Here is a 24,336-nt window from a genome sequence, read left to right as displayed (position 1 = left end):
ATTTTAGAAACTAAAATAGATGTTTAATCTTTTTTTTTGCTTCAGATGTTTCATCTCAAGGTGTGAAACTTCTTGTTTAATTAAAAGGAAATAATGTATAAATGATGAAACTAAAATAGACGTTTCATATGATTCATATCATGAAATAAACCACGCCTTCAAATTCCAATTGGCACTTACCCAATCCAAATTCCCGGTTCGATCCTCGAATTGCTGAATATTTTGGGCCAATATAAATATAAAATGGGCCGAAATATATAACTCTCAGTCTCTCAGTAAGTAGAGAGGCCCACACTAGAATCTCACGGCGACTCATCACTTCCATGGACGCCTCTCTTCTCTCCGCCGATACCTTCAACGGCAATGCGGGGGAGCAGATTGCTCCTCCGCTGCAACCACCAGGCACGGATATGACCGGTATATGTTTCAGGGATCAGCTCTGGATCAACTCGTACCCTCTAGACCGTAACTACGTCTTCGACTACTTCGCCTTGTCTCCCTTCTACGATATCACCTGCAACAACGAGATTCTTCGTCGTAGATCCGTTCACCCTCTCGATCACTCTCAGCTCTCGTAATCACTCTCCTCCCTCCTTTCAATTTCGAAAATTTTGAGTTTTAGGGTTTCTGTGGGTTTTGATTATAATTTGCTTGTGCAGGAAGATGACAGGATTAGAGTATGTGATCAGTGATGCTACTGAGCCAAACTTTTTCGTGTTTCGTAAGCAGAAGAGAGATGGTCCTGAGAAAGTCACACCGATGCTGACGTATTATATCTTGGACGGTACTATATACCAAGCTCCTCAGCTTTGTACTGTCTTTGCAGCTCGTGTTGTGAGTTTCTTCTCTCTTTCTCTTGTCTGCTTTTTAGTTGCTGCTGAGGCGTTTTTGTTTTCTTCTCATTTAGGGTCGGGCTGTTTTTAATATATCCAACGCTTTCTCGGTTGCTGCATCCAAGTTGGAGACCATTAGGCAGGGTAAGCTTTTGTTCTGTCTCATTTTATGTGATGTAAATCGTTTCTTTCTGCTACTAGCTAAGTTAGATCCAAAGTTCTCTCCCCGGCTCTACTAGCGACTGGCCTGATAAATGTATGTTCTTTGTATGAACTTGCAAATGTAAATACTTTGTCAGTTATCTTAGGAAGCTCTCATAGTCAAATGCTTCACTTATCAACTACTTGTGGTCTTTGTTGAACTTGAGAAAGCTTTTACTTCATTGATCTTGTGATTTTTCTATGGATTCTTCAGTTGATGCTAAAAGCCAGAACGAACCTTCTGAGTCAAAGCCTGCTAGTGAGACGGTTGATCTTAAGGAAGTGAAGCGGGTCGATTTGATTCTTAAGTCTTTATATAGCAAGGTACATTCGTTACTCGGAGAAAACATACTTGCGTGAATCTGTTCTGGCTTTACTTCTTATTACCTTTATTCTGATTGGGAGACTTGCTTCTTTATGTGCGTTGTGCAGCTACCCCCAGCACCTCCACCACCACCCTTCCCTGAAGGCTATGTTAGCCAGGAAGCATTAGGGGAAAAGGAAGAAGAGGTTGGAACACAGGGAGGAGAGTCACAACAGCCTCAAATTGATCCTATTATCGATCAAGGTCCTGCTAAAAGAATGAAGTTCTAAAGCTCATCAAGATTGTTTCTTCATCTTCGCATCTCAGATAAATAGAATTCTTAGGTACTAGCAAAGACTCTTCTACTTTTTTTTTCTCTCATCTTCTTATTTGAACTCGTCACAGTATTGTTTACCTGGTCACTTGTCAAATTTTATCTGAAAGTAAGTCATCTCACAGCAAACACTTCAAGGTCAACTAATTGGTATCTATCATGTACTTAATGAAATGAAATTGACAATTGTACTATGTGAACTCAAAAGAGAGTTGCATCATCAGAACGAATGGTTTATGTTGGTCAATGGTAACTACATTTGATCTCTCAATTATTTTAGTCCTCTTCTTGACCAACTAGTTGCAGTGTACTACCTCTCTATACCCTCCTATATAAACATACTACACTCAACCGTGGTCTCAAGTTTCAACACCAAATCAATTACCTTTTAAACAGAGTCACAAATTTACATTAAAAACAGGAGATGGAAACCAATCCATCGAAGTCCAGCGTCCTCATATATGTTCTAGTTCTTGCACTGGTCTTGTCTCCAATACTCCCATGTCAAGCAGCTAGTGTGCATCTAGGAGGTAAGTTAGAAAATTAATCTCTGAATTTCCCTATCTTACATGGTTTGTAGATTTTTCTTAGGGAGATAAAATTACGTTTCTATGGATAGGTGGAGGGCGTAAGTTGATGGCACCATCACCACCACTTCTCATGTGTCCACACTGTGAGTGTTGCGCACCGGCTGCACCTGGCTTCTGCTGCCCATGTAGCTGTCCCGGTGGTCCCTAATGATTGCGACTTCGCTATCAGAGGGGATAATGTGAAGTGGTTGATATCATTGTAATAGTTGAATGTATGAATAAGTCAACACGATCTTTAGTCTGTGTTTCTAATAAGAAAACTTGTGGCTTCTACTGGTGAGTGTTAAAAGTATATAAGTTTGTAATATTTATATATGTATTAATAAGGAAGTAAATAGTAATCAAGCACTCTTTATGTTTTTAATAAGAAAACTTTTGGGTTCCGCTGATGAGTTATAAGTTGGTTTTGATGTCCTCCTTGGATTTGACGAAGAATCATAAATAAATAAAAAATTTGATCATGTGAGTTCACAACAGTGTTGAAATTCTTTCAGGGTTTGGAAAAAATAGTTAACTGAGAATTGCTAAAAGTTATTGCGAAACTATTTCTAATTCATTACCTGCAATGACGTCTTGTTGGTTAAAAGAAGATGGCCACTGCGCCCCAACCGCAAGACGGAAGCTATGTGAGAAAAGTCTTTCTTTTTCTTTTGATCAACTCTGAGAAAAGTCTTTATAAATAACTATGATCACCTAGGTTTTGGCAGAGAAAAGTAAACTATGTAGAGTTACAAAAACGCAGCTAATTTTCCATGCATGCAACTACTCCCTCCCTTCTTACAAAATATTTTTAGAATTTTCACACTTTTTAATAAAACATCTTAAAATTTAGCTATAAATACATAGTTTTTTGTAATTTTATATTTCATATATTTTTAAACCAATAAAATTTTAAGAAATACAATTAATGTTCTTAAACTTTACAATTTCTCATTATTAGTTAACAAAAATTACATTAGAAATATAAAATATGTATTTTTTTGAAACAAAGTTTTGTCTAGAACATGGATCTAATAGAAACGGAGAGAGTATGACTAAAAAACATGGATCTAATAAGAACGGAGAGAGTATACATGGATCTAATAGTAACGGAGGGAGTACGACTAAAAGAAAAATTAAATGTAATTTGATTCAGAATTCTACGAGAGAACTAGTTGAATGCAATAAGCTACCATCGAAAAAGTCGATACAGCTGGATCATATGACACGAGTCACGCGACCATAAGTATTTTATAGTATCGACAGCATACTTCATGCCTCTAATTACTAAAACCATTCAATTAGTGGGGGTGATTGTTAGTTGTTGTATGTGCTATCCACAGCCATAATTATTTCTACAATACCAAATTCAGAGCAATTAAGTTTTAAATTTTTTTTTGAAACCACAGCTCCTAAAATAACCTACAGCTGTACAAGTGCTCTGCAGAGCCAAATATCCAAAGCAAATTTTTAGTGTTTTCCATAAAATTCTACAGCAATAAAATTTAAAACCACAGCAAAAAGTCTACAGATTTTTTTCTACAGAAAAAATTTTAAAGCTACAACCATTACCAATCGGATCCGGTATCATTCCTTTGAATTCAACATCCTCTGTAAAAAAAGGTATTTAGTGTTCAGTCTGCAGATTTTTAATCACTGTAAAAGCTCCTTGCACAAACGGTCTAAATACATCACCTGCAACCAAAAATAGATATCATAATACAAGATTCAAACATCATAAAATTAACCCATATTAGTAGTTATAATATATTTTTCAGGGTTTGGAAAAATAGTTAAAAGAGAATTGCTAAAAGTTATTCCAGTTTATTATTTTTTAATTATGGAAATTCCAGATCTTAATTTTTAAACATAACATTTTGTGTCAAAATGATGTAAACCAGAGAACTACTAGTAGGCCATTTATAGCACGTTGGTAGTTTATTGTTTTCCACATGAAGTAGAGAATATTTTTTTTTAAATCATTGATACTACTAATAATTCATAGAACTTTTCCACAAATTTGAATTTCTTGGTATTTGATATTAATAGTTCACCAAAAAAACGACTATTTAACATATGTATATAGAAGATAGTCAATTTGGTTGTTAAAACGTTACATAATCGCTTAATATGCAAATATGAGTGAGAGATTGATAGACTTTAGTAGTTTGAAAGATATGTAAAAGAAAATACTCGTTTATTAATGAAAGAAGTAGCTTCGTAAATTCAGATTCAGATCATCATCTCATGACGATAATGATCTTCATCTACGATCTCATAGCGATCGCCTCTAGACTCATAGTGTCTACAATGAACAAACAAAGCATAAAAGATTCTCTCTAACGGTCACTTCTTATTTATACTCAAGTTTTCTCTCAATCCTCCAACGGCAAACCCTCCGTTTGCTTTAGAGTCATAGCTTCCTCATCCAACGGTAAACCCTCTGTTTGCATCAGCGTCTCAGCTCCTTTCCCACCACTCGACTTAACCTCCACGTTAACATTCTTCATTGACTTCTTCCTGAAGTAAGCTCTTTGATAGTTATCAATACTCTCTCCTTTGAAATCAAGCTTGTCCTCAAGCTTGAAATGAGGATAATGCTCCACAAACTCTCCATAAGATACCCATGAATTCTCATGAGAAGGACAATGCATCCACTTCACCAACAACTCCAAATATCCCTCTTCATCATATCGCTTCGCTAACACATCCTCCAGAAATACAATACTGTCAACTTCACTCAACTTCTCCAATGGTAATGGCTTCACTTCCACACAAGAACCTAAAGCCAACTTCAATTGCGAAACATGAAAGACCGGATGTATCTTTGATAATGCCGGCAATTGAAGCTTATAAGCAGTCTGTCCCACTCTGGCCACCACTCGAAGAACTTTGCCGCTAACTTTTGACACACACGGCGCGCCACCGACTGTTGACGATATGGTTTCAACTTAAGATAAACCATGGCACCAACTTCAAATTCAAAAATCTCGACGATGACCATCAGCACTCTTCTTCATTAGTTCATGTGCACGCAACAAGTTCAACCTGATCTGCTCCAACATACTATCTCGTTCACGCAACGATGCCTCCAACTCAAAGTTCTTTGTAGACCCTTCCTCAAAACGAAGCAACGTTGGTGGATCCCGCCCATAAACCACAGAGAAAGGAGAAGCCTTGAGCGAGGAATGAAAAGATGTATTATACCATAATTTAGCCCACGCCAAGAACTTAAACCAGGTCCGTGGATGAGACGAAGCAAAGCAACGCAGGTAGGTCTCCAAGCAACGGTTCAACACCTCCGTCTGACCATCAGTTTGAGGGTGGAAAGCGGTACTGAATTTGAGTTTTGTACCCACCAGATGAAAAGCATCAGTCCAGAAAGCACTGAGAAATATCCTGTCACGATCTGATACGATACTTTTTGGAAATCCATGTAAATGCATAATCTCAGCTACAAACTTATCCGCAACGTCCAAGGTTGAAAACGGATGCTTCAATCCAATAAAGTGCACATACTTACTCAATCGATCCACCACAACCAACACCACATTAAAGCCTTGAGAAATAGGTAATCCTTCAATAAAATCGAACGAGATGTCCTCCCATACTCTTGTAGGATCTGGCAAAGATTGTAACAAGCCCGCAGGTGAGAGTGTCGAGTACTTATGAGTTTGGCAAACTGTACACTCCGCCATGAACTGTTGAACCCTCTTCGCAATGCCTTCCCAATAAAAACTCAACTGAATCCTCTTCAACGTTTTGAAAACACCAGAATGTCCTCCCAGCTTGTTGTCTTGACACTCCGCTAAAATCAATGGAATAAAACGAGAAGTTTTAGATAGTACCAAACGCCGTTTATACCTCACTCTGCCATCGATGATCTGATAATGAGCATTCTTGATAGTACCATCCAATATTCTCTGCTTCAATGTTACCACATCCTCGGCTGACTCCAATTCCTTATAAATGTCTTGAATTTGTAAAACATTCGGAATTGTTACTGCCAAGCACAATGAACTTCTCGACCCTTCGCAAGCTTCCATACAACGCGACAACCCATCAGCGGCCTTATTCTCACAACCAGGTTTATAAAATATCTCAAAATCATAGCCAAGTAAACGAGTTAACTTGATATTCCATATTGACTTCCTTCTGCTCGAGCAAGAATTTGAGACTGCGTTGATCGGTATGAACAATAAACTTGTGTCCCAAAAGATAATGCTTCCACTTCTGCACCGCCATTACTACTGCCATCAATTCCCTTTCATAAGCCAGTTTCAACTGTTCTCTTGGTGTTAAGGCATGGCTAAAATAAGCGATAGGATTCTTGTCTTGCATTAATACTGCACCTAACCCAAACCCTGATGCATCAGACTCAATGATGAATGGTTTAGAGAAATCCGGTAAAGCCAACACTGGGGTAGAAACCATCTCATTCTTCAACTGATCAAATGCCTGTCCTGCCTCCTTACTCCAATCAAACTTATCCTTCTGCAACAGAGTTGTCAAAGGTTTAGCCAACACTCCATAGTCTTTGACGAACCTCATGTAGTAGCCAGTTAAACCCAAAAACCCTCTCAATTGTTTCACTGTCTTCGGAATAGGCCACTGCTTCATCGCTTCTGTCTTGGCCACCTCCGTTGTCACACCATTTGCTGATATAATATGACCAAGATACTCCACCTGACTCAAGCCAAACACACACTTCTTCTTATTTGCGAACAATGTTTGCTCCTGAAACACTTGTAAAACCAACTTCAAATGATGAACATGTTCTTCCACTGAAGTGATATACACTAATATATCATCAAAGAAAACCAAGACGAACTTCCGCAAAAATGGCTTGAAAACTCGGTTCATCAATGCCTGAAAAGTAGCTGGAGCATTGGTCAAACCAAAAGGCATGACCAAGAACTCATAGTGACCCTCAACCGTGCAAAAAGCTGTCTTTGCAATGTCCTTCTCCTCCATTCTTATTTGATGATAACCAGAACGTAGGTCCAACTTGGAGAATATCACCGCTCCATGTAACTCATCAAGCAACTGATCAATGACTGGTATAGGGAATTTGTTTGGAACTGTCACTCGGTTAAGCGCCCTATAATGCACACAAAAACGGTGACTATTGTCCTTCTTCTTGACCAAAAGCACTGGACTGGAGAAAGGGCTATTGATGGGACGTATAATACCTGATTCCAGCATCTCATTCACCATTTTCTCCATCACAAGCTTCGTGTTATGCGGATATCGGTATGGTCGAACCGACACTGAAGAAACTCCTGGTAACAGCTCAATAGAATGCTATATTCCTCTGAAAGGTGGTAGTTGTGTTGGTAGCTCAAAAACTGTTGCGAACTGTTCCAACAACTGAGAAACTTCCAATGGAATATCTGGTAAGGTTGTTGGTACTTCTGTACTAGCCTCAAGCGCTTCTCTTCCTTGTAAACCAGTTGAGAAGAATGGATACAATGACTGAAACAAAGGAGGAGCACAATGTAAACTCGGGTCCCCAAACAATGTCACTCTCTTCCCTTGATAAGCAAATGAGAGTTCATGTTTCTTCCAGTCAATCTCACATTTACCTAATGTCTCAAGCCATTGTATTCCTAATTCCAAATCAACCGCTCCCAATTCCAAAGAGATGAAGTCAGATGTAAAAATATTAGAGCCAAGGTGAAAAGGTAAATATTTGCACACGTCTAACCCTTTCACAATCACTCCATTACCCAATAATACATCTAGGCTGCTGTTTGCAAAAACTTTTAATTGCAACCTCTTCACAACTTCAGGGGATATGAAATTGTGGGATGCTCAACTATCAAGCAAGACAATCATCTCTAAATTTTCAATCTTCCCTTGTAACTTCATTGTCTTCGGTGAACTGTAACCCAAGAAAGAGTTAAATGACAACGTCTTTAGCACTGGCATCTCCATTGGAGAGACCATAACTTCATCACCATCTTCATCAGTAACCACCTCTAGCTCAAGTCCATTTATCACTGTCATCACTCTAAGCTCCTTGTTTGGACAAACCGCCGCATGAGCCCTTGACCATTTCGCTCCACATTTGAAACAAACTCCCTCGCGACGCATGTTATCCAACTCCGCATCACTATACTTCTGACGAGGGCGTTGTGCCAACTTGCTTCCACTCGCCACATCTTTATTATGCTTAGTATCCAACAACAACTGTTTTTGCTTCTCCTGCGGCTGATGATTCGAATGGTACGTAGTAGTAGAAGACTTATGAACCGGTTTAGCACTCTGATTGTGTCCACTCGTAGCTGTACCCACCACCTTGCAGAAAGCACTAGATTCCATACGGAGAACCGCAGCAATGTAATTAGGCAAGCCCTCTGGATCTTTCATCCTAATAACCTCCATCATCTTCGGTGTCAAACCATTGTAAAATATCCTCTCCAAGTGATGATCAGCTAAATCAGGAACTTGTGCCGATAAGTCCTCAAATTCTGAAACATAATCCGTCACTGAACCAGTTTGTCGAATCGCAAACAATCTCGTTTCAGGTTCATCATCAATAGACTCCGAGAATCGCACAATCATCTTTTGTTTAAAATCATTCCAACTTCGAAAACCTCATCTCCTCATCACCCACGCAAACCATTTCTTCACCGGCCATTGTAAACAAAGAGGAGCCATATCCATCTTTGCTTCTTCAGAATAACGTCCCAAATTAAAGAAATATTCCACATCCACAATCCATTCGTAAGATCTCAATCCGTCAAAAGAAGGCATCTCAACTCTACGCACCATACTATCACGATTCGCCAGATGAAGATCTTCGTGCCGATAACCTAGTGGATTATCTTCCCGGAATCGATCACCAATCGAGTTTCGTACCTGCGATCGGGAAGACGAAAACTCTGAAGCTCGAATCAGAGTCTGCATCGGAGAATCTTCAATCACCGGTTGCTTCCCTAACGCCTTCAACACCGCGTCAAACTTTGCGTCAAGCTTCGAATCCATTGCAGAAAGTTTCGTATCCAACGAGTCGACTCTCGACTCCAAAGAATCGAATCTCTTCTCCTTCGCATCTGCATCCTTCGACAATCGCTCATACGCTCCCGTCAGAATCGTCTGATTTCGCCGCCGCATACATCACCGTAACACCGCGTTTGATCCGATCTCAGTTTCACCGCACCAATGATAGACTTTAGTAGTTTGAAAGATTTGTAAAAGAAAATACTCGTTTATTAATAAAAGAAGTAGCTTCGTAAATTCAGATTCAGATCATCATCTCATGACGATAATGATCTTCATCTATGATCTCATAGTGATCGCCTCTAGACTCATAGCGTCTACAATGAACATACAAAGCATAAAAGATTCTCTCTAACGGTCATTTCTTATTTATACTCAAGTTTTTTCTCAATCCTCCAACAGCAAACCCTCCGTTTGCTTTAGAGTCATAGCTTCCTCATCCAACGGCAAACCTTCTGTTTGCATCAGCGTCTCAGCTCCTTTCTCACCACTCGGCTTAACCTTCACGTTAACATTCTTCATTGACTTCTTCCTGAAGTAAGCTCTTTGATACTTATCAGAGACTTTGCCAAACCATTCTAATTCATTACGTGCAATGACGTCTTGTTGGTTAAAACTAAAATAATGGCCAGTGAGCCCCATCCGCAAGACGGAAGCTACGTAAGACAATGTCTTTATAAATAACTATGGGAATCAGATCACCTAGTTTTGGTTCAGAATTAAATTATTTCTTGAGTTACAAAAACTCAACTATTTTCCATGCATGCAACTATGACTAAAAGAAAAATTAAATATAATTTGATTCAGAATTCTATGAGATAACTAGTTGAATGCAATAATCTACCATCGAAAAACTCGATGCTGGGTCATATATGACACGACCATAAGTATTTTATAGTTACGACAGCATACTTCAATCCTCTAATTACCACAGAAGAAAAGTATTCAATTAGGGGGTGGTATTCGATCTAAGAATTTAATAGAATTTGATTGAATTAATAAATAAGAATTTTTGCAGTAGTTTAAAAGATTTGATGAGACTTTAATGCATTTATAATTTTCTTTTGTTTTCTTTTCTTATGGATTTTAATGGAATGTACATAAATTTAATAGAATATCAATTTCTCTAAAATATGTGAAACTTTTGAATCTTTGTATATTGAAAAGATAAAGAACATTATTTTAATCATAAAACTGAAAGGAAAATAACAATTACGACTACTGTATATAGGTGAAGCAATCTAAAAACTTTTAAAAAAAAATAAATACGAACTATTTTATATGGATTTGAGATTTTTTAATATAGGGTTGACTAGAATATATAGAAGATGATCTAACAAAAACTCATTCAGAAAAACGATAGGTACTACTTTGTTAAGATTTTATGATATATTATTTATTAAAATATATTATCAACAACAATTTGAAATTTTGTAATTAGAATTTTTGATAATTACTATTTTGTAGGGATTTCAAAATACGGGTATATTATTTGTAGACGTTGCATAAAACTTTACATATTAAAATACTAGCACTTTGACGATGGGAAACATTTTTGTTATTTCAATTTTTTCACTTTGTTCTCATTACGTAAGAAAAAAAAGAAGCATTAACGAATGTGAATATTTTGTTACTTTGATCGTCAACTACTTCATATCCAACAATATTTTGTGTTTTCTTACAATGATGACAAATCTCATCATAAAAGTAGGGAATTGGTTATTCACATTTTTACTATATATTTCCATTAAATTCCTTTGAAATGCCATTACTACAAAATCTACGGAATATTGAATAACACTAGAATTTAAAGTAATTAAAAAGTTGGTTACAAATTTTTAATCCAATAACACAAGAATTTCAAAGAATTAATGAAAGTATATAGTGAAGTCTCTAGATTTTCAATCACTGTAAAAGTTCCTTGCACAGACGGTCTAAATACGTCATCAGCAACCAGAAAATATATATTATAATACCAGATTCAAACAACATATAATTAAGGGCAAATCTCCAAAATAGCACCTTTGTAAGTTTATATCACAAAAATAGTACTCAAAAACTAAAATAACCAAAATAGCACCTTTCTAAGTTTATCCTTTGAAAATTTTAATTTTTTTATTTTTCAAAATTTGAAATCTTATCCCAAAACCTCATTTCTCAACTCTAAACCCTAAACCCTAAACCCTAAACCCTAAACTCTAAACCCTAAACCCTAAACCCTAAAATCTAAACCCTAAACTCTAAACTCTAAACCCTAAACCCTAAACCCTAAACCTTAAACCCTAAATTCTAAACCCTAAACCCTAAACTCTAAACCCTAAACCATAAACCCTAAATCCTAAACCCCACCCTTTAACTCTAAATCCTAAGTTTGTGACTTTTGATAAAATATTAAGTGCTATTTTTGTGACTTTTGACCTTGAGTGCAAACTTGATTTAGTGCTATTTTTATCTTTTTCTCTATAATTAATCCATAGGAGTAATATTATATTTCTTCCATCTCATAAGATAGATATTTTAGAAAAGAAATTATTTCACAAAGATAAATATTTTATGTTTTTTATGCAAAAATTGTAAATTTCAAAAAAATTAAGTAATTTTATTGAATTACTATTGGTTAAAAAATATTGAAAACTGAAAATTGCAAAAAATGATACATTTATTATAGTGATTTAATGTGTTTTCTTAATATGTTTGAAAACAATAGAAAATATATCTTCGTGAAACGGAGAGAAAAATATTTTTTCATCAATATAATTTGTATCCATTAATCTATCTATTATTATAAAAAAAGGTTTACTCTCTTCTGGTGCTGCCACGTAGGCGGACATGTCAATAAGTCGTTGCCTGATGTCGCGACACGTGTCGCCTTCCCTCTCTACGCAGCGTTTCATTAATGTATGGCGTCATGGGCTTTCCCTTTATTGTGTGTTATTGGTCCTGGAATCGTGCAAACATCCGGCCTGAAAACAGAAACTCTCTCCCTCTAACCCTAATACGGCGTAGACTAACCCACAAAGATCGTCTATCATCTTCATGCGGCCGGATGCGGTGACGTTTGCGCTTCTTCTCATGACTGTTAAGCGAGGCGGCGAGGTTCGACGCGCTCCTCCTGTACGCCAAGGTACCTCCGGCTTGACTTTGTAGTTTTTTTTTCTTAATCCTTTCAAGCGTTGTTGTTGTTTTGATTATGAAACTTTCAAACAATAGTTCTTCACCAGAGATCAATACACTCATGTTTTTGTTATTCTCCATAATTTTTTCTTATCATCAAATATTTAGGATATGATCATTGTTGTGATTGTTGATTCTGTTTCACTTTGTTCGTATATTTTTATTCATCAAATAGACCGTATAAGGAAATCCATATGCTTATGTCTTGATTATGAAAAAATTAACAAGCGCTTTAGTTTATTGTTGATGGTCAAGATATATCTTTTGTTTGTTTATGTTTCCAATTTGTCATGCATTGCAGGCGACTCTCACCCAAGCCACCGTGAACGTGTCCACCGCTGAACACATTCAGGCATCTTTTCAATGTACTATGGTAGCGACTTTGAGGTAACACAGAGCAATTTGAACTTCAGGCTGTCCGACTCTCCTGTCTCGATCCGGTTCAATAGTGGTGTGTCTGTCACTATGATGAGTGTATTCGACTCTCACGCTGTATCGTTTCACAAACAACTTGAGGGGTACAAGGTTGATCCACGTGTGGTTGTTCCAACATGCATTAATCTGAAGCTTATAGGAGGTATCACTTCACATCTGTTTTGTTAATTATGAGTTTCATCCTAATGCTATTTATGAAAACTAACCGAGCTTCAATTTGCAGGTCGTTTGTTCCTCAATGCCACGCCTGGAACTCATTTCTATTTTGACAAGGAGTCTGAATCTGGAGAGGGTTCAATATAATGTCCAGAAGGCTTAAAATAAAAGAGAAAGTGATGCATCTCAACGAAGCTGGCTCTGTTATTTATAGGTGTTGTTTATTTCCGACCAATCTTTGTTCGAAGCCAGTGCTTGTGTCTATCACTTGATGTTCTGCTTACAGACGTTGTGATAATTTATCTTTTAGCCATTGGGGGAGAGTGATGAGCAGGCAGAGGGCGAGATATTCTTCTTCGGAAGAAGCGTCAGACTGATCTATGATTCGGTGTCGTTTTGTACGTTTTGTTTTGGTCCACGAGTCAAGATTCTCCGACTCGATAAGGAAAGGAGGAGGAGCGGTGGTCGTTGTGGAGGTCGGAGAATTGAATGTGTCGAGAGCCATCGTCTTTGATTGGTTGAATTGTAAGAGAAAAAAAAATAAGAATAGAGATAGTGAAGTGAGCTGGTGAGGGAGTGAGAGATGAGATGTGAACACGTCTTTGTTTTAATTTTTAGGTGATTAAGAGTGGGAACGTGGGCTAAGTGATCAAGTGGTGTTTCTTCTCATTTCTCAATGTTCAAAAAAAAGAGTGGTGTTTCTTCTCATTTCTCCATATCCATACATATTCACATTATCTAAATCAATAGGTTTAAAAATATATACAATAATACCAACACGTTCAAAAACAAATATATAAGAATGAAAAATAATTCATAATTTATGTATTAAATTTCAAGTGTAATGACAAGTATTTTTATTTACTTACTTTTATAATAATAAAATAATAAACGATAAATATTTAAAATTATTACATTAATGAAAAAAATAAAATAAAAATTTAATTTATCAAACTTTTGATTTCTAATAAGAACATAAACACTAGTAAAAATTAAAATTATTTTTAGTTTAGAGTAAACTGCATATTTTTTACACATATATGAAAATACAATATATCTTTTAATTAATATTCACTTGCTTAACAAAGATTAATATAGACAAAGATAAGTTAATAAGAACATCAATTACAGTAATTGATGTTAAAACAAATATTTTGTATCATTTATTAATATGTGTTTCAAATTGATATCATTTATTTTTCTGATACTATTTATATGATGTAATATGATCCTTTTTTGTAGTGTATCATACACTTTTCTTGCAAATGCAAACCTAAAAATACTACAAAATCATACAAAAAATAATAACCTAGATCACAAATAAAATATGTACCGACCCTAGTATTCTATAATATACAGATGTAATAGCTCGTATGCCGTACGTAGTTAATAAGAACTCATTGTGGCAAACGGCTCACTGAAGAAAACAATTATAACACTTTTTCTTTCTGTGTATTAAATGTTAGTATATGCAAGCTTAATTAATCGATTAACTGAAGTTCCAATGTATCTAAAGCAATTTTTTCTAATATTTTAACTTGTTCCTCAATTTTTTTTCCTTTGGAGACATGCATGTTGACGCTGCTGCTAAGCTCAAGAACAATGTAACTTTAACTTAACTAAGTTTTTTTTTTTTTTTTTTGGTAGGAACTAAGTTTTTTTTTTTTAACTTGCCTTATAACCTAACTAATTTTGTTACTCATTTATGTCTATATATGGTATATCCGTATTTGTGTTGACCAATAAAAAATTAAAAACTAATATATAGGCGTTGGGGGCATCAACTAAATTGATTTTAATATTCCTTATCTATATACTACAAATACAAATTTAGCAGCCACTTAGAGCATCATTAACGGGGTATATTAATCCCGTCTCTTAGTGCTAATAGGATTAAACAAAAAAAGGAAATTAGCATAATTGTGAGGAAACGTATCTTAATTAGGGGAACAAGAGACGCGTCTTGTGTTTTGCGTGCTTTGTGTGTTTCTCTCTCTCGACAGAAGCACTCCGTGTCTCTCTCCCTCGCTCCATTTCGTCGAAATCACCGCGTCTCTCTATCTCTCCTCGACGACTCTGCCTGTGATTTCTTCATTTGTCAACAATCGGATGAAGGATTCAGCATCTCTATTGTTGGACTCGTCATCTATGTCGGTGGACTCCGCCCCTATCTCGGTGGAATCGTCGTATCTCTCTCTCTCCTCGATGACTCCGCGTCTCTCTCGCTCTCCTCGACGGCTCACCTCGATGAAGAATCACTCCACCTCTCTCTCCATCCTGTGGCCCTCCTCGACGAAATCAAATCGAAAGGTAAAGGTATGTATTTTTTCCTTTTATGCATGAATACTTCTTTGTTATTTTGATTTGTTTGTTGTGTTGCATCTCTTGTGTTTGTTTATGTCTCATGATTCAAGAGATGATGTCTCTGTCTTTGTTTCTTAATCCTTCTTGTGATTGTTTATGTCTCTGTCTTTGTTTATATCGATCACTTCTGATTTAATAGATGATGTCTCCTGATAAATATATTGATCAGTTCTTGTGTTTGTTTATGTCTCTGTCTTTGATTCAGCAGATTATGTGTCTTTGTGTACACTTAAATGTCTCAGTCTTTGTTTCTTAATCCTTTTTGTGTTTGAATCCTTCTTGTCTTGATTAAGTTTCTTGCGTTTCCTTTTCAGATGGACGGATCAAGAGACATGAAGGTTCTTCAAAGAAGAGGACTGTGGTCTGGACGGATCAAGAGACAATGGCTATTTCAGGTTTGACATATATCTTTGATATGTTAGATGTTTTTAGGATTGTGGTCTGGAACGAACTGATTGTGAATCTGGTTAGATGGAAATGAGTTAGATAGAAATCAATGAGTGTCTGGAACGAATTGATTGTTAATGGTCTGGAACGAATTGAAATGAGTTAGCTATATGTCAAGTCGATGTGGTTGTGGGTGTGATGAATGTGTTTAGCTTTCTCTCTTATATTAAACACAATCCTTTTTCTCTTCCATCTATCAAACTCGCGTTCCTTTCTTTTTTATCATATCTTCCATCTCTCTTCTTAAACATATTCTTCTCTTCCATCTCTCTTCTTAGACATGAATTTAAATTTTGTTGATCTTCTTCAAAGTCAACAAGATAGTGGCATCGGTTTAGAATCTTCAGCTATTCCTTTATTTGGAACGCAAGCAACCGAAGGTTCAAACTTCAAACAGGACAGTTCTGAGGAGCGCAAAGAATGAAGGACGTGGACGCCAACAGATGATGTATTCCTCATCAGTTCTTGGTTAAACACGAGCAAAGATCTTGTTGTAGGGAATGAGCAAAGGTCTGTTGCTTTCTGGAAAAGGATTGCAGCCTACTACTCGGCTAGTCCTAAGAATGTTGAGTGTGACAAAAGAGAGGCATCACACTGTAAGCAAAGGTGGCACAAGATCAACGACTTAGTTTGCAAGTTTTGTGGAGAGTATGAAGCAGTAACCAGAGAGAAAACTAGTGGTCAAAACGAGAATGATGTTCTCAAACATTCCCACAAAATTTTCTTCAACAACCACAACAAGAAATTCACCCTTGAACATGTTTGGAAGGAGCTTCGCAATGACTAGAAGTGGTGTGACTTATCTACTGCTAAAAACGATGGAAACTCTAAAAAGAAGAAGTGTGAGGACGGTGCATAGTCATCAAGCTCTCAAGCAAGTGAAACCAATCGTCCCATAGGTGTGAAGGCAGCAAAGGCTCGTGGTAAGGAGAAGGGCTGGCTGAGTTTCAGAGTATGTGGTCCATCAAACAGCAGGACTTGCCAATGAAAGAGAGGCTGTCAAAGATGAGTCTTCTTGACAGTCTAATTGCAAAAAAAGAACCATTAGCTGATTATGAAGAAGCCCTCAAGAAGAAGCTTATTACTGAGTTATTGTTTACTTAGTTTAAGTCTAAGTCTCTCTTTTAAGTCTTGAGTTGTTCTGTTTTTAAGGTTCTGTTGTATGCTTGTTCTGTTTTTAAGGTTGTCGTCTGTGCTTGTTCTGTTGTCTAACGTTTGTGTTGTTCTTGTTCTATTTTTAAGGAATTAATGTAGTTCACATAAAACGGCTCAGCTTTTATTTAATGTTCTTGTGTTGTTTCAAATTTTCTATTCTCTTATGCTATAAAATGGCTCAACTTATGTTTAAATTGTTCTATTTAAAATGTTATTGTCTTATTATGGCTCAGGTTATTGTTTTTTTCCTACTGCAGGCGAGAGAGTACATGAGGCTTCACATGAAGATACTGAGTCTTGGGAGTGGAAGAATCACGGTCTGAAAGAGTCTTGGGAGCTTTTGTAGAGTCTTGTATGCATATGTATTCTTTTATTCTTGTATGTCATGGACTTAAAGATTCTTGTATGCTTTTGTATAGTCTTGTATGCATGTGTATATGCTCTATTCTTGTATGTCACGGATGGGACGAGTCCTGTATGCTGCTGTATAGTCTTCTATGCATGTGACGAGTCTTGTATGCATGTGTAGAGTCTTGTATGCTTCTGTCTCTTGTACTCGTTTAAAGTCATGGAATGAATGAAAGTTTTTTGTTTCACGAGACTTGTATCATCATCACAAATGGCTCAGCTTAAAGTTCATGCATTATAAATTATTCAAGCTTCTCTCTCTTGTTCTTTGTATTCAAGCTTCTCTCTTATTCACAACCTTTGTTTTCAACCTTATCTCTTCTTCACAACCATTGTTTTCAACCTTTATAAATTTCACAACCTTTATAAAGTTTATCTCTTATTCACAACCTTTATAAAGTTTATCTCTTCTTCACAACCTTTGTTTTCAACCTTTATAAATTTCACAACCCTTATAAAGTTATATTATGGTATCTTCTTTTCATAACACTTTTGAAGGATCAATTGATCATACTTTTGATCAATATTTTGATCAACATTTTGATCAAACATTCGAGAATTTTTCCATTAACTATGGTGATCACGAAGAAGAAAGGAAAAGAAGGAAAAAAAAGAGTTTATATCGAAAGAAATCATGAAGAGGGTGACTTACGTTTATGGAATGATTATTTCAGTGAAACTCCAACATATCCTGAAAATCTATTCCGCCGCCGATTTAGAATGAACAAGCCATTGTTCATGCATATTGTTGATCGACTCTCCAATAAAGTTCAATTCTTTCGACAAAAGAAAGATGGTCTCAGAAGGCTTTGTCTCTCTCCCCTTCAAAAGTGTACAACAGCCATTCGTGTCTTGGCATATGGTTATGCGGCTGATACGGTTGACGAATACCTCCGACTCGGTGAAACTACTACTCGGTCATGTGTCAAAAATTTTGTGGAAGGAATAATATATTTATTCAGCGATGAGTACCTAAGAAGACCAACACCCACTGATCTTCAACGTCTACTTGGAGCATCGTGGATTTCCCGGGATGATAGGAAGAATCGATTGCATGCACTGGGAGTGGAAGAATTGTCCCACCGCTTGGAAAGGTCAATATTCACGTGGTTCGGGAAAACCCACAATCGTTTTAGAGGCGGTTGCTTCGTATGATTTATGGATATGACATGCGTTTTTTGGACCTCCAGGTACTTTAAATGATATCAACGTTCTTGATCGCTCACCTGCTTTTGATGACATAGTAAAAGGTCAAGCTCCTTAAATCACTTTCTCTGTCAATGGAAATGAGTATCATATGGCTTACTATCTCACCGATGGTATTTATCCGAAATTGGCAACTTTTATCCAATCTATTCCAATAACACAAGGGCCAAAAGCGGTTTTATTTGCTCAACATCAAGAAGCTGTCCAAAAAAAAAATCGAGTGTGCTTTTGGAGTCTTGTAAGCCCGCTTTGCTATTGTTAAAAATCCAACACTTTTTTGGGATAAAGTCAAAATTGGGAAGATTATGAGAGCATATATCATACTCCATAATATGATAGTAGAAGACGAATGAGATGGATACACTCAATTTGATGTTTCAGAATTCCAACAAGGAGAAGACAACAAAAGTTCACATGTCGATCTCACGTATTCTACAGATATCCCTACAAATATCGCCAATATGATGGGTGTTCGAACAAGAATTCGTGATAGACAAATTCATTAACAACTGAAACATGATTTGGTTGAACATATATGACGTAAATTTGGACGTGATGAATACAACAACTGAGCTCGGATGCTTCTTTCAAATTATTCTCGTTTATTTTACTAATCTTTGTTTTTATGTTTTTATTTAAAAATCTATGTTTAAAATGTTATCTTTTAATATGTTTAATTTAATAAATAAAAAATGTTTAATAAATTTTTTATTAAGAACCTTTAATTAAGAAACTAGCATTGGAGCTAGGGGTGGGCATATCGGTTTAGTTTCGGGTTCGGTTTGGTTTGGTTAATTTGGGTTTTATAAAACTCAACCCAATTAAAACCAAAGTAGCTTTGGTTTGGGTTCGGTTTGGGTTTAGTTTGGTTCGGTTTGGTTTAGATTTAGTTTGGTTTTCTTTAAAAATCTATGAAACAAAAAACAATTTAAAGCTCGATGACAAAACTCTTAACCACGTCAAAGGAAGAAATACATAATAAGCAAAGAGCAGACTATTTGTAATCTAATTAGCGTAACAAAACTTGTAAGCATTCCAAAACCTATTAACTAAAAGACTATTTGCATCTACCTTTTTGTTTTTATTGATCCTATAATAACTTTGTTACATAATTTAGAGAATAAAAATTGGAGAAGATGAATGAAACGACATGGCTACGATTTAGATGCTTATAGTTTTTAGGTTTTGTTTTCAGTACAATCTTTAGGTATTAGGATTATTTGAATCATATTTGGATTTTTTAAAAAATATATGGAAGTTAAGAAAAAATGGAAAACAAAACTTTAACTAAAATTTACAATATGTTAACATATATATATATATATATATATATATTTATATTTATTTATAGATAAAAATATATTTGATTATTGGTTTGGTTCAGTTTGGTTCGGTTTGAATCCAAACCAAACCAAACCATTCGGGTTGAGTAAAACATGAACCAATTGGGTTATGTAAAGTGCACAGTTTGGTTTGGAACGGTTTAACTTCGGTTGGTTTGGTTTGGATCGGTTCGGTTTGGGTTTTTTGCTGATCCCTAATTGGAGCACATAAATGTTGGTGTTTTTTAACTAAATCTCTTAACTCACATTTACTACTTAAAAAATATTAAAAAGTAATTAGGAGATCCTAAAGAGTTTTGTGGGTTAATGATGCTCTTAGAGTTAGTGAGCGAGTATCCTTTTAAAAAATGAAACAAATAATGTATCAATATGAAAATATATTTGATTTTTTGTTGATTTTGCTAAGAAAACTTTCACATGAAGAGTCTGTTAAAAACATGCATATAAACTGTAAAAAAAAACAAATCATTGTAAAATGTTGAAAACCTCCATGTGAAAAAGAAGGGCTAAATATGAATTTAATACTTTTTTTTATTTTCCATAAATCAATAAAGATAATAATAACGTTGAGTACACATGGACATACTCAGTTACTGACACGAATTGTCCAGCAACAGACTTTTGCAAGAACAGAGCATGAAATTTTAGTAACATCGACAAAAATGGCCGAATCATTGGTGGAAACTCGAGTCCCACAACAAAAGCTCTACGAATCGAAACCTTTCCCGGCGGTTATATCACCGTCACTCCCTGCTCCGTCTCTCCCACTCTTCACACAAACCATCACCACCCACAAACCCTATCTCGACTCCCTCCTCCACCGATCCGGAGCCGTCCTCTTCAGAGGCTTCCCCGTCTCTTCCGCCTCAGACTTCAACGACGTCGTTGAAGCTTTCGGTTTCGACGAGCTTCCTTACGTCGGAGGCGCCGCGCCGCGCACTAGCGTAGTCGGTCGTGTCTTCACCGCTAACGAGTCTCCTCCTGATCAAAAGATCCCATTTCACCACGAGATGGCTCAGGTCTGTTTTAAAAAGGTTTTGTCTTCTTTTTTTTTTTTTATTACAATGAATATATAAAAGATTGGATCTTTGAAAGATGTTGGTGTTTGTTAGGTTCCTGAGTTTCCATCAAAGTTGTTCTTTTACTGCGAGGTGGAGCCTAACTCTGGAGGAGAGACACCGATCGTGTTGAGTCACGTTGTGTACGAGAGAATGAAAGAGAAGCATCCAGAGTTCGTTCAGAGGTTGGAGGAACATGGTTTGGTCTACGTCAGGGTTTTAGGTGAAGATGATGATCCTTCTTCACCCATCGGCCGTGGCTGGAAATCAACATTCTTGACTCACGACAAGAGCGTTGCTGAGGAAAGGTAACTTTAACTTCATCATCTCTTAATAGTCTCTCTCTTGATAACACTAAGGACTTTGAATCAACAGGGCAGATAAACTGGGAATGAAACTGGAGTGGACCGAGGAAGGAGGAGCCAAGACAATAATGGGTCCAATCCCGGCTATCAAGTTCGACAAGTCGAGAAACCGTAAAGTATGGTTCAACAGCATGGTGGCTGCTTACACAGGGTGGGATGATAAGAGGAATGATCCAAGAAAGGCTGCGACTTTTGGAGATGGGGAGCCTTTACCTGAAGATATAGTCCATGACTGTCTTAGGATACTTGAGGAAGAATGTGTTGCTGTTCCGTGGCAGAGAGGAGATGTTCTGCTTATAGACAACTGGGCTGTTCTTCACTCACGAAGACCGTTTGTTCCTCCTCGCAGAGTGCTTGCATCGCTTTGCAAATAGATTATTATCTCGTCTTATTCCACAACCTGTATACAAAACTCATCCTTATGGTATTGTCACACGTGACTAAAGCTTTGTATTCTTAGCTACTAGTGTCTTACATTATTCCTCAGAGAAAGAATAAAAATTCGAAGTCATTGTCATCTCTGGTTCTGTGTTACATAGACGCACATAAGAGTCTTTACTTTTTATTCATATCGTTTCTTCTGCTTATCAGTAGTCTCTGGTGGCAAAGACAGGAACTGGGTGATTTTCTGGACCTGGGAGACGTCAATCCTGTAGTTTTTGGCAATTTCGTTCAGAGTCATCGGACCGTTGTGATCCTGAGCCTTGCCCTGATAGAGGAGCATGATGTGTCTCACTTGAGCCACGTTCAGTGTTCCTTGCGACACCGGTTTTTCCTCGTACCTTGTTGATTCAGGAGTAGTGTTCCGGAGCTTTGGGAGTGGTCTTTTCGACGTTTCCACTACCGATGCCTATTTAAATCATAAAAGCCTGACCTTTGTTAAGACAGAAAGACAAGAATCCGCTATTACTATACCCCCATTCAGACCGTTTATTTAGAAAGTCAAAATTCTCAGTTCTCTGCATTATCAATATCCTCACAGTTCATCTCTCATTTAACAATCAACCACAATCAGCAGCACTAAGATCAACAGCAGGAAATGGGATACAGTCTGTTTGGGGCTAGACGACATATAACAGTTACTCATGCTGGTAAATAAATGTTCGAAGCAAATATAATATATACTCTAGCGTGTAGGAGACCCCAACACTATCTGTGAAAATATTATTATCACCACCTTACAATAGGAAACAAGCCGGCAATGTTCTTCATCCAACTTTCACCTTAAAATCAATAAGTTACAAGACCTTTACATGACTAATGAAAAAAAACTAACACAAGTTGAGACTTAAAGATAACACAAAGACAGTTATCAGATACAAGTACAGTAAAAACTTAAACTACCAATGCAGGCAAATGAGATGAATCAAATATAAAAACTTAATAGCACATCATACTTGTCATGATAACATCAAAAGAAAAAAAAACAAGACACAACTAACCTCTCCCATCTCGGCTTTGCCACCAGGTTTAGCCTTTATTCTCCCAACCATTTGGTTCAACATTGTATCGTATTGTGGGTCTCTTTCACTATCCTCACTGCTGCCTCCTCGAGCTTGAAAATGCACAACAAAACTCAGATTCAAAAATAAAAAAACAAAACGAACATCTCTAAAGAAGAAACAAAATCCAAGACTCTTCAACATCGAATCAGTGTTGATAAGTAGAAATGTGAAAACTTTCGAATACCAGAAACATCATTAATAGACGGAGATTTCCCGGCGCTGAGTTCTTCTTTTGGAAGAGATCTCCGATCAACCCTTGATGGAAACTTTTCAACTTCTTTGACTCTCCCAACGGCTCGACGCAGTTGCTGACCCATTGAGATACTCTTATCGTTGTAGTATAGAGATTACTAACTCTATGTTTGTTTTGCAGATGGTTAACAATGTGAGAGGAATATAACGGTAGCTTCCCCTTCCCCCTGCCTTGTTCAGGAGGCACAGAGAGAGAGAGAACCAAGAAAGTGAAGGAACGTGTTTGCCTTGAATGGCTTACACGCGCTCCGTCTGCCAGACACAACAAAACATTGCTTTTTTTTCTTCTTCTTTTGTTTTACTTTTACCCACTGGGGCATTCGAACTCGCGCACAGACCCTCCAAACCCTTTTTTTTTTTTTTTTTTTGGTTGTTTAGCCCAAAACAATATGGATAAAAGCCCATAGACTTTTAAGCCCAGAGATTAGTAAACTCCTCTCGGAGTGATAAAGATGGTGGTCATGTGAATGATCGTAAACTTGCCATCATTGGTCTCTATAATGGGCTTCCACGGTTTGTAGAGATCAGGTTCGTATAATAATATTACTTGTAGCTTTATTTCATGTTTTATATCTTATACTCTTCTCTTTGTTCAAACTCTTGTTGTTGTCCCTATCATGGTTAGTAGAGATCAGGCTTCTATTGTTTTGTTAAAGAGAGAATCTCTTCGAACCTTGTTAAGCTTTTCTTAGACAAAACTCGTAGAGGATATTGTGATGGTGTACATTCAATTATGTGTGGAGGTACTTAAGAATAGTCTGAGATCCCTTCTTATTGCCTAGCTTGTTCCGTGACTCAACAATACAATAACAAAATGGGATATCAAGGTGGCCTAGTGGTTTCTTGAGATTCTCACAAACGACTGCCAAAAATCGCAGGTTCGATACTCTGACGGCGTTGTGGTACTATACCTCTCCGAATAAATTCTTCGTGGTTTTCTAGATATGAGACCTTTCGGGGTGGGGTTAGTCACCATAAAAAGTTTATCCACAACAGTTTTTAGGAAAAACAACAGACCATTCACTTATCAAAACCACTCTCTAAAAGACTTCCCTCTCTAAAGTTCTCTCTAAACGTCTCTTTTCTCCGGCTCTCATGTTTCCCGGTCCGGGTTCCGCTCCGGTGCCGGAAGTCTTCCTCCTCTCATTCCCTGTTTTTCCTTTTCCTTCTCTTTCAATCAGTTTATCTCCGTCGACATGCTTGTGTTTCTGTGTTTTGTTGG

General features: G+C 36.9%; 5 protein-coding genes and 1 long non-coding RNA gene across 6 annotated transcripts; 5 read left to right on the top strand and 1 right to left on the bottom strand.

The window, feature by feature from the left end:
• The first annotated feature begins 268 nt into the window (after positions 1-268).
• Positions 269-1,801, top strand: LOC106390770 (mediator of RNA polymerase II transcription subunit 6-like). Its single transcript, XM_013831300.3, has 5 exons — positions 269-574; positions 660-834; positions 908-977; positions 1,249-1,358; positions 1,467-1,801. Exons 1-5 carry the CDS (start codon positions 324-326, stop codon positions 1,626-1,628), a joined length of 768 nt encoding a protein of 255 aa, XP_013686754.1. The 5' UTR covers positions 269-323; the 3' UTR covers positions 1,629-1,801.
• A 295-nt stretch (positions 1,802-2,096) lies between these two features.
• LOC111206221 lies at positions 2,097-2,645 on the top strand. The gene is made up of 2 exons (XM_022702646.2): positions 2,097-2,202; positions 2,292-2,645. The coding sequence occupies exons 1-2, from the start codon at positions 2,097-2,099 to the stop codon at positions 2,408-2,410; spliced, it is 225 nt and encodes a 74-aa protein (XP_022558367.1). The 3' UTR covers positions 2,411-2,645.
• Positions 2,646-12,159: 9,514 nt separating this feature from the next.
• Positions 12,160-13,719, top strand: LOC106391354. Its single transcript, XR_001278528.3, has 3 exons — positions 12,160-12,370; positions 12,722-12,997; positions 13,079-13,719. It is a non-coding gene; the product is annotated as an uncharacterized LOC106391354 (long non-coding RNA).
• A 444-nt stretch (positions 13,720-14,163) lies between these two features.
• Positions 14,164-18,334, top strand: LOC111206170. The gene is made up of 3 exons (XM_048758791.1): positions 14,164-15,327; positions 15,690-15,770; positions 17,235-18,334. The coding sequence occupies exons 1-3, from the start codon at positions 15,121-15,123 to the stop codon at positions 17,298-17,300; spliced, it is 354 nt and encodes a 117-aa protein (XP_048614748.1). The 5' UTR covers positions 14,164-15,120; the 3' UTR covers positions 17,301-18,334.
• A 2,177-nt stretch (positions 18,335-20,511) lies between these two features.
• Positions 20,512-21,876, top strand: LOC106396662 (clavaminate synthase-like protein At3g21360). Its single transcript, XM_013837124.3, has 3 exons — positions 20,512-20,953; positions 21,047-21,300; positions 21,368-21,876. Exons 1-3 carry the CDS (start codon positions 20,597-20,599, stop codon positions 21,729-21,731), a joined length of 975 nt encoding a protein of 324 aa, XP_013692578.1. The 5' UTR covers positions 20,512-20,596; the 3' UTR covers positions 21,732-21,876.
• On the bottom strand, positions 21,780-23,393 carry BNAC05G51780D. The gene is made up of 3 exons (XM_013837125.3): positions 23,047-23,393; positions 22,800-22,912; positions 21,780-22,207 (listed from the first exon to the last, which is right to left on the bottom strand). Exons 1-3 carry the CDS (start codon positions 23,177-23,179, stop codon positions 21,920-21,922), a joined length of 534 nt encoding a protein of 177 aa, XP_013692579.1. The 5' UTR covers positions 23,180-23,393; the 3' UTR covers positions 21,780-21,919.
• Between the last annotated feature and the right edge of the window lie 943 nt (positions 23,394-24,336).

This window comes from Brassica napus, chromosome C5 (assembly GCF_020379485.1).
Source record: "Brassica napus cultivar Da-Ae chromosome C5, Da-Ae, whole genome shotgun sequence".
Classification (NCBI taxonomy): domain Eukaryota; kingdom Viridiplantae; phylum Streptophyta; class Magnoliopsida; order Brassicales; family Brassicaceae; genus Brassica; species Brassica napus.
This window is presented reverse-complemented; position numbering and strand designations above follow the sequence as displayed.